Source organism: Apodemus sylvaticus, chromosome 1 (genome assembly GCF_947179515.1).
Source record: "Apodemus sylvaticus chromosome 1, mApoSyl1.1, whole genome shotgun sequence".
NCBI classification, from domain to species: Eukaryota; Metazoa; Chordata; class Mammalia; order Rodentia; family Muridae; genus Apodemus; species Apodemus sylvaticus.
This window is the reverse complement of record NC_067472.1, coordinates 136,474,426-136,485,159: the sequence shown is the minus strand read 5'-3', so window position 1 is coordinate 136,485,159 and position 10,734 is coordinate 136,474,426. Positions and strand designations below refer to the sequence as shown.

General features: G+C 41.0%; 1 protein-coding gene across 3 annotated transcripts in view; it reads right to left on the bottom strand.

The window, feature by feature from the left end:
* Window positions 1–10,734, bottom strand: part of Mctp2 (multiple C2 and transmembrane domain containing 2) — a 230,825-nt gene that overhangs the window by 6,022 nt on the left and 214,069 nt on the right. For all 3 annotated transcript variants that reach the window (XM_052160741.1, XM_052160751.1, XM_052160753.1), the window contains 2 exons: window positions 8,905–9,014; window positions 1,092–1,189 (listed from right to left, as the gene is read on the bottom strand). In XM_052160741.1, coding sequence (XP_052016701.1) covers window positions 1,092–1,189; window positions 8,905–9,014 — 208 coding nt within the window. The remainder of the gene's footprint in view (window positions 1–1,091; window positions 1,190–8,904; window positions 9,015–10,734) is intronic.

The following is a 10,734-nucleotide window of genomic DNA, read 5'->3' as shown; positions in this document are numbered from 1 at the left end:
TTTATTATTTCTCAGTTATGTCATGTAGTTGCTAGAGACTAAATATATCTTTAGAGAAGTGATTTTTGCAGGTTCATGTCATGAAGTAAAAACCTAAAGAAAAAAGTGCTACGGAGTGCATTTTAATGTCTAGAATGTGGAATGAAGAGGCCCTTGAGACCTGTAGCCCCGTGTGTCTATAATCCATCCGAAGATGCTGGGAAACCAATTATGCTATGTTGGCCCAACGATGAAAATCGATACTTGATTTGGGGTTCTCTCCGACAACAAAAGACTGTGCCTTTGATCACCTTGATGATGTTTCATGCCATGAGACCCCCCTCTTTACCTATTCACTGGTCACTCTTCTCCATTAGAAAAATCACTGCCTGCCTTTCCTCCTCTGGCTTTGGTGCTGGCAAGTCCGCAGGACCCTGGATGGGGCCATTCTTTGGGACTTTCTGTTATTGGTGCCTTTGTTAATCTCTGCGCATCCATAAAATTGAGACGCTGCTGGATTAAGTGGGCATTACCTGCGAATAATACTTGTGATTGATCTCAAATTTGATTTCCCACCACCTCTTCCTCTGTGTGTATCAGAGAAAGTGAGGTTTTGCCCTCCAAGGTATTCCTAAGTCTTTCAAGGAAAGAGGATAGAGGGGAAGCTGAAGAGATAATTGGGGCAAAGGAGGAATAGGAAGCATAATCCTCTTGTCTCCTACTTCCCTAAAATGCCTGCTATCTGGAGAACTGAGAAAATAAGCAGTACCCCTCCTTCCCAGAGCCTAGGAAACTCCTCTGCGCTCATCTCTTTCTCGTCAGGGAGGAAAGTAATCAAACCAGGACCCACTTCACAGCCCCAGAGCTGCGCAGTATGAGTTCCAGCTCCATTCCTAAGTAGCTCTTTTACAGGATAAATTTCCTCAGTCATTATATGCTTTGGACGAAGGGCTAGTCTTATTCCCCCACCTCCCTGAAAGAACTCTTTAGAGATTTTCTGATTCTTTATCTCAATTACTCACACACGCACAGTCATGTGCCCTTCCAGTTCTCTAGGGCTGGTAAGAACTCAGTGTTGGTGCCCCTGCGGGTGGTGAACTATCATCACATACCTTCTGAATGTCAGAGGGCACCCTGGAGAGAAAGTCTAGGAGCTCATTATTGTCGATGGAAAAAGGATTTCGGAGCTTCTTAGTAAATTTATTTATGCCTGCAATACAAAAATATGATGTGTTTATCATCCATATCTACCTACTTATCTTTATATATCTATCATTTATCTAACATTCTCTCTTTCTCTTTCTCTCTCCTCCCTCTCTCCCTCTTCCTCTTCCTCTCCCTCCCTCCCTCTCTCCCTCCCTCTCTCCCTCCCTCCCTCTCTCCCTCTCTCCCTCTCTCCCTCTCTCCCTCTCTCCCTCTCTCCCTCTCTCCCTCTCTCCCCCTCTCCCTCTCTCTCTCTCTCTCTCTCTCCTCTCTCTCTCTCTCTCTCTCTCTCTCTCTCTCTCTCTCTCTCTCTCTCTCTCTACCTTCCTACCTTCTATCTTTGAAAGCATGCCTGAGTGGGGGAGGACAGATATTCACAACTAAAAATTAGTGTGAAAACAATCACTGTTCTTCCAATTGTGCACAAGCTGCTGCCATGTGGCATCATTCACAACAACTTTTTCCTGAAGAGATGGAGGGTCGTGTTGTGGAAAGAGGGCTTTGCCTTCTTCAGCTGTAAAAAATCCCATTACCACTGTCAGCAGCAGAGCTGTAGAATCATGCGCTAAAACTGGGGAACTGATTGGTTCTTTTGGTAACCACTGATTAAGAGCCTCCTCTGCTATGGAAACAAATGTCCCAGATGGGAAAAGGCCTCTACTAGTCAAAACAAGTCCCTGCTTGGATGCTCTGGACCAAACATAGCCGTGGGGAGAGGAGGGTGGGAAGCTTTGGTGGGGAGAGAGAAACTGCAGCAATAGCTCTCTCTTTATTCGTCTTCACAGGATCCTTTTCTCTCACTGCAGAACAGAACTTGACATGTTGATTGCACGTTGCTGGCAGAAACTGTGAAAAGTTATTATTGGAAAATTATCTTCCTGTGGTGGCTAACTTCATTTATGGACTGAAACACTGGCGCACATGTTTGTCCAGGCAACAGGGTCCACACTAACTTAGGATGGCGACAGTGGTAATTAGAATGAGGTTCAATGTTCAAGATGCCAAGTGACCCTGCGGCCTCTGTCAATCTGGAGTTCCTGGGCATGCCCAGAACATGGTTTCCTCTGCAGGGAGAGATTCCTCCCAACTTTTTTTTTTCTACTACTCTGTTCCTTGGGGTTGCTCTGCCTTAACCAGATCCCATAAGCTACAGTCTTTTCACCAAATGTCAACCCTTTTTTTTTTTTCATGTTGAGTTTTAGAAGCAGAAAGACTAGGTGGCCTTCTGAAGTTTTGCCACAGGGTGCTTGTTTAACAAGGATGGTATCTGAAGGCCCGCCTGTCCCAATGATGCTGAATGAATGCTTAGCTTAGTTGTGCTCTGAATGGCTCCTACTCAGAAGCCAAGTTCAACAGTCCCCATCACATAAAAGGTTTGATGTTTCCCTTTGTTCATTAAATATGACTTTGCTTTCATCTAAGGACTAGACTTCCTGCATGGCATTGTACCTGACACAATGACAACCTCCAGTCCTTTCTTTGGGGGGTCAGATTTACATCTGCTTTGCAAATGGGAGCCAGCCATTGTTCATGAGTAAATGGTGGCTTGGTGGCTGGGCTGGGGAAGGATCTCAGTAGTGCTCCCCTTTCCTTCAAGTCAAAGCTGCACTCTGCCTTTCTTCCCTCTACCCCCACAGCAAGCTTCATGTTTGGAACTAAAATTCCCCCCAGCGTTCCTTTAAACTAAAATACTCTCACTGTGTTATTCTAAAGACATTTAATTGTAGCATGGGCTTTTTGGCAAAAGAAAACAGACAAGGCAAAGTGATGAAGGGAGACAAAGACGTATTGAGAAAAGATGTATCTTCTATTGTTAATTATATATAGTGTGCGCATCTGGAGCCTTTACAACGAATGGCAAGGCAGGGATAATATCACAGTCGATCAAAACACTGCATTCTTAGCCACTGAGGAGATTACAAACCTGCACAGCAGCTCAGATGCACCCATAAAAGCAGAAGTAGTCCACAATGCAGGGAGACCATGTTTGAATAACTTGGAATAAAAACCACAAGGTATTCAGCTTGCATGCTTCAGAAGTATAGCTTATTTTTAAGGTATCTTAGGTTCAATGATTTGAGATATTCCACTAAATTATCTCTCATTTGAGATCAAGTACAAAGAGGACATCATAGACTCTTGGTCAACTTTATGGGGTGATAGGGCAATAGCAAAGGTGCAGCCATACCTGGGCTTCCCATTCTAGGTCCATAACATGTTAACTGTGTGATTTCGGGCACATCACTTAATCTTTCTGGGCCCAAGATTTTTGACAATGAAATCCTCATAATAAAAACATTCCCTCTGCAGTTTCATGATTGATTAAAGTATCATGTTGAATAATATAATAATAATAATATTATATATAATAATAATAATATAATTTTATAATATGCAATTGCCCAACAATAGAGAGTAGCTGGAGTCATTGCCGTGGATGCTAATTAGATAGCAACACAAGGAGGTAGTGAAGGAAAGGAAAGGAAAAGTCTTTGTGCTATTGAGCTTCACACATACTATTTTGGGAATACATACCCAGACCTGGAAGTTGTGTCTTGATCCAGAGAATAATAGTCCTAACTTTAGACTTTATTTTTAAACTTAAATGACACAGAGATTTATCTGCTATAAATACTATTAGCAAAGATCAAAAAAAGGAAATGAGATGTAAATGATGGGGTATGACATTTGGTAAGGACATTGTTGGACCCAGACTATACAGCATATAGATCAGTTAATGGATCTGACGCCTGAAGTAGAAAACACAATCACTTGAAGAAATTATATGGCTTAATAACAACTCCATGGCATAGAATGATGGTGCCTGTCAAATACTTGGGTACATTGTGTGCAGGTCCAAGAATCACACTGGTTGAGCGTAGGATAGAGGAGCCATGCTTATCTTGTCAAATCCTGAGTCCCTTTCATGTGACAGATATCATGTTCTCAAACAGAAATACAAGATGAATGGCTCATGGTTCTTCATTATACAAGTTCAAAATACAGCATGGAGAGTTTCTATCTACTTGGTCAAAAATGGATGTGTGTGAAAGCAGAACTGGGAAATACGAATGAGAACATCCATGATGAAGAAAAGAATCAAATAAATGAAGAGAAATATCTAAAAGAAAAAAGGCTATGCACTAGACCGAACAGTGGAAAATGCAAGGTCTACTCAGTATATGTATATCATATAGGTCAACAAAGTCCCCTAGGGACTCCAGAAATGTATGTACCATACAAGTCAGCAAAGTCCCAAAGAGAAATTGCTAAGGACAATTTCAGAATTTCTTAACAGCTGACCCTTTGTGGAAATTCCCAAAGTCACTCTCCGAAAATATAGAAGTGGTAGGGGCCACTTTACGAAGCACAATTATAAGCATGTAGAGTCAACTGGTCATATTTTCAAGAACTCCTTTCACAACTGTTTATACCCACATGCCTCCAGTACCCATTACAAAGACAAAGGGTAAAGGGGTGGTTTCCCCTGTCAGAACCTCACAGGAGGCCATCCAGAGACTGCCCGACCTGGGATCCATCTCTGATATAGTTACCAAGCCCAGACACTATTCGGGATGCCAACAAGTACCTGCTGACAGGAGTCTGATATAGCTGTCTTCTGAGAGGCTCTGCAAGTGCATGAGAAATACAGAGGTGGATGCTCTCAGTCAACCATTGGACTGAGCACAGGGTCCCCAATGGAGGAGCTAGAGAAAGGGCCCAAGGAGCTGAAGCAGTTTGCAGCTCCATAGGAGGAAAAACAATATGAACCAACCAGTACCCCTAGAGCTCCCAGGGTCTAAACCACCAACCAAAGAGTACACATGGAGGGACCCATGGCTCTAGCTACATATGTAGCAGAGGATAGCCTTGTCAGACATCAATGAAAGGAGAGGCCATAGGTCCTGTGAAGGCTTGATGCCCCAGAAAGAAATACAGAACAGGGAAGTAGGAGTGATTAGGTTAGTGAACAGGGGGAGGGGAGATAGAATAGGGTTTTTTTTTTTTTTTTGGAAGGGAAACAAGGAAAGGGGATAACATATGTAAATAAAGAAAATATTTAATAAAAAATTAAAAAAAAAAACCTCACAGTGAATTTTCTGAGTCCAGCAGTATTTCCCATGAGAGTTTGGAATTTAAGCTGTTTTCATGGGTTTATCTCAAATAATTTCTGTGCTTGAAACCCTTCTACAAAAGGATTTGCTATATGTAATACAAGATCTTATGCATGGAATCTTGGTTATTTTTTCCCAAAAGTTTAAAGCCATTGATTCGTTTTTGACACTAATTCATCTGGCAACCAACACAAGTTGCTAGGTAACTTTTAGAATAAGTCACCTAAACCTTAACAAAGGCGGAAGGAACAACCAAAGTTTAGGTATATACATGCAACTTTTTCTATGTGATAAAGGTGGGTCTACAGGGGGATATATAGAAAAGACATGCAGGAGTATTCTTTGAGCCTATGGCAATGAATAACTAACTCACCTCAACTAAGGAGAGGTCACAGTCATAAGAGAACTGCATAATATATTCCAAAATGCACTGTCTGTTTTGTATGTGGAGAAGAGGCAAGCTATGGTATATTGATGGCTAAGGTTTAAACTTCATTACTTACTAGGAAACTCATCAGTAAGCTATCAAAAGTTGTCTAACATAGAACCAAACAACCAGAATGAAAAGTTGAAAGGATTTATTTGGGCCAATGAGAGCAAGACAAACTCCACACTGTTTAGCAATATCAGCCACAAACTGAAAAACAAGTAAATACATATTTTGTTAAGGAGATTCAAAGAGATGTTAGAAAGCTTCAAAGATGTGAGACTATAAAACCAGAAGCCAGAGTGATTTAGATGCAGAGAAAAGAGGCCTAGAATTACCAAAATTGACAATTAGAAGAGGAAATACAATCACGTAGTTTCTCTGTGTCTGAACTCCAGATCCCTGTATTAGACAACTAGGGGTCAAAAATATTAGCAAAAACAAGTTCTATCCTGGAACTAGATTGATTTTTCCTTTGTCATTCCCTAAAATTAGAATATGACAATCATTTGTCATATGTTTATATAGTTTTATATATTAGTATTCAAGGGATGTTTTAAAATACAGGGGAGAGTATGTATAGGTTATAGGCAAATACTACATCATTATATAGTGGATATAAGAGATATAGGTATTCACAAGATTCATGGAAACAATCTTCTGAGGTGATATAGGGAAGCCCTTATGAACCTTCTTCATGGAAGAAAGGATACACAGAAGAATTACCAAATATACATGCTGTAACAGCTGACCATGGCATTTAACTTAGCATGAACAAGAGAGTAGCCAAAGGCCTATCATTATCAATCACATCTGGTTAGAAGATAATATTTACGAACAAATGTAAACAAAATTAGATCTGAAAAGGAATCTTACAGAAATGAAGGAAGAATAAAATAATTTTAGCTATATAATTCAGCAGTGTTTGAAACTTCATACCAGATCCACAATCATGCCTAATTTTTAAGTTAAAACTCCATGAAGAAGAATTAGAGTACAGTTTTGCTTTGACTAGTTTCAATGGAGAACACTTGACAGTTACACCTCCCAGGATGCTTGAATCTCATTCAGAAGGAGAAATAAAATAGTTATCAGAGGTGGATGGAGAGAAGGAACTCTAGTGGAGAGACTTAGGGAGAGAGGACCCAGAGAGTAAACAGAAATCTGCAGCTGTGAGGGAGGAGAAGTTTCTCTAGGACATGCTAGAGACCTGGGATGAGGGAGGCTCTAAGGAGTCTATAAGGGTAACTCTAGCTGAGACCCTAGCAGTGGTGGATATGGAGCCTGAAGTGGCCACCTCCTGTAGCCAGGCAGGCCTCCCAGCGGAGGGATAAGGACAGCAACCAACTCACAAAATCTTCCACCCCAAATCTGTCCTGCGTATAAGAAGTACAGTGACAAAGATGAAGCAGAGACTGAAGGCCACCCAACAGCTGGCCCAACCTGAGACCCATCCCGTGGGCAAGAGCCGGTCCTTGACACTATCAATACTCTGTGGTGCTTGCAGACAGGAGCCTAGCATAACTGCCCTCTCTCTCTAAGAGGCTTTACCCAGGATCTATGGAAAGAGATGAACAGCTAAACATTCAGTGGAGCTCGGGTGGTCTTATGGAAGAGTTGGGGGGAAGCACTGGGTAACCCAAGGAGGACTAGGATTCCACAGGAAGACCAACAGAGTCAACTAACCTGGATGCTTTGGGGCTCTCAGAGACTAAACTACCAACCAAAGAGCATACATGGGCTGGACCTGCCTCTGCTATACACACATATGAACCAGCTCTTCAGCATGGTCTTCATGTAGGTCTCCCAACAACTGAAACTGTTCTTGGCTCTGTTGCATGCCTGTGGCTCCAGTTCCTCAGTCTGGACTACCTTGTCTGGCCTCAGTGTGAGAGGATGTACCTAGTCCTGCAGTGACTTGATGTGCCATGGTGGATTGGTACCCAGAGAAGCCTCCTTCCTTATCAGAGAAGGGGATGGGGGATGTGATGGGAGCTATGGGGGTGGGGGTATGGAAGGAGAAGGGTGCTACAATCAGGATGCAGAGTGAATAAATTAATTAAAGGAAAATAAGCATGCAAGCAAACAAATAAACAAACATTACACCTCATATAGAATGATCAGGTTACCCTCCCCAACTCCTCGCTGTTGTGAATTCTTATGAGCTAGTTCCCTAATAACTCCTCTCATTTCCAAATGTCCACTTTGCATTTCTTCATCAGCAGGGTTCTCTAGTCTCACCATCTTCATATATTTTCTTGATGCTTCCAGAAATAGTTGTAGCTTTTATCTTCATTCCCATTTTCTCTGCTGTTACTTATAGGTGAATGCACCTAAGCAGTCTCTGATCTTTGGAACTTTCCTGAATATCTTGATGTGTAAGATCCCATGAAATAAGGAAGACGTGAGATTCAGTAACAGTCGTAAGACAAAGGCTGCTTGCTTCTCCCTCAGAGAGGTTAGACTGCTCCTGGTACACTCTTTTTGTTATCCTCAAAAGGTAGACAGGGTCACATAAAGGCATCTATTTTGTCCAGCACCTTGCTTAGATGTGAAACCTAGCATGGCATGTATGGTAAGTTGATCACCTTTCTTCTTGCCTTTTTAAGAAGTGGCTAAACTTTTATGCATGCATGCCAATTCCCCTGCTAACAATAGCTTCCTCTTCTTCACCCACTACTTAGGTAATCATAGATATCCATCCCTCATCCCACAGATTCTGGATTTAACTATGAGGTAAGCTCATTTCTTTGCTATAGTTGAGATGGAATGTCAGAAGCAGTGAGGCAGTGGCCAAACTCACTTTTACAGCACATAAAGGGCAAGATGCAGGTGTTTGCCCACCATTTGAACCATGGCGTTTCCGGAAAGTTACTAGTCCACAGCCATATATTATTCAAATGGATTTACGACCAGGAAAGCCTAAAGGGAAATGGCAAGCCTGATCACAGTTTCATTTGACTGTGTCTCTGCACAGGGCTTATAAATATCCATGTTGAGACCTCATGAAACTGGCTTTTGCGGAAAGGTCCTGGAAATTTTCATTCCCCAAACGTTTTCCTTAATCTCACGTTTAATTGGTAACAGGGGCACATTTAAAGTTTATGGTTGTACTTTAAAAATGAGTAATTTGTTCTTACCTGGAACTGCCTACTAGCAAAAGGACTGTGTCAGACTTACCCCAGAGTAGAATGATATACCGTAGAGGGATGAAATACAAAACGATAGTGGTTATGGCCAGAATCAAGCAGGCCAGCAGCGAAAGGAAGGGGACCGTCCAGTTAAACATGCTGTGGACAAACAACACCGGCGTCAGTTAAGTCATCACAGAACATGTAGTTTATAGATAGTTACAAAATATGGCCAATTTAAACGGTTTATTTAAATTATATATATATATATAATTATATATATATATATATAATTATATAATATATATATATATATATAACTGACACACACACATTATATAATATATATATATAATTATAATATATATATATATAATGTGTGTGTGTCAGTCTCTAAAAATAAAAATTAAAGATAAAATTGTGCTAAATTGATTGTATATTTGACAGGGCACCTGAGAAATATTAATGAGGAGACAATCAGAAGACCCTGCTAGCCCAACTTGTCAGAGAATCAGTAACACTGCCTCCCTCAAACAATCAGTGAGGCACTGCACTGTGACTAAGAATGGCCATGCTGCCACAATTGCTTAGTACCTACATCTCTTGAAAACTTAGCATCAGGTAATTCATTTCATGGTGGATGTTTCTCTCTTAGTGAACACATAATGGCTAGAAAATGTGAAAAATGTGGAGATTATTATTATTTCTACGTTTTTACACTTTTGTGTGCAAATGGAGCCCTAGACCCTGGGCTATAGAAGTGGATCCAGGTGGAACACCACTGCACAGTCCTGGAATCTGCCTGCCCTGAGCTCACGCCTGCGCCTAGACTATCTCCCATCAGTAGCTTCACCTTCATGCATAAATGATTTGTTTATATACTGACTTGTATTAGTAACACATAGAATTTTTTGTTTGTTTTGTTTTGTTTTCTGGTGTCTCTGCTTGGAGAAAATAAGGAGAAATAGTGAATCATTTCAGAGAAAGCAAAATATGCTAGCTCTCAGGCATTAAGTGTCATACATTATATTTATGTGGTTGGACTGCAGTACTCTTAATAATTCTGCCATTTAGGTACTAGCCACGTTTTACAGAAAACAAACTGAGACTGGTTGATCTTCAATATTCAGGGTTGGGGATGTGGTCCAGGATGTTGTGCAATCTACTTCTGTACAAACATGCAGACCTGAGTTCAGACCTGCAATACAACATTACAAGGAGGGGGAGGAGGGAAGAAGAGGAGGGAAAGGGGGATGGGAGGGGAAGGGGGATGGGAGGATGAGGAGAAAAAACAGGCATGGCTGTATGCCCTGTAACCCCACTGGGGAATGACTGGGGACTGGTTCCCAGGATCTCATTAGATGATTAGCCCACACAATGCATGTACACACATTGTATACCATAATTACATACCACAAATAAACCATGAGTCTACCAATACTAACATACTTCAGATAACTCACCCTCTCTTTCAGACTATTATCAATATTATTAAAATCTTTACCCATTGAAAGGTATAGTATTTATTATGTGCAATTTTAAGTTCATTCATAACAAGCAAATTTACATATCTTTTGGAGAATCTAAAGGACAATTTTACAAGAATTTAAGAGAAAAACATATATAGGTTGGAAGGAAATCCAGGAAAACCCCAGGAGGAAAGACGGGGAAAACTTCACTCTTTCTAAGTTCAGCATGGAACTGAAATAGTGTTAGCTTAGTAGGACAATTATTAGATCTTCTCTTCCATCAGAGGCTCCTAGCTCCATTATTCTATTAGTGTAGTTTTCACCCCTCATCAAGAAAATTCTCTTTACAATAGAACAAAACCATCACAGAAACCAGTAGCCAATCAAAAATCAGAATTGTGAAGCCCAGT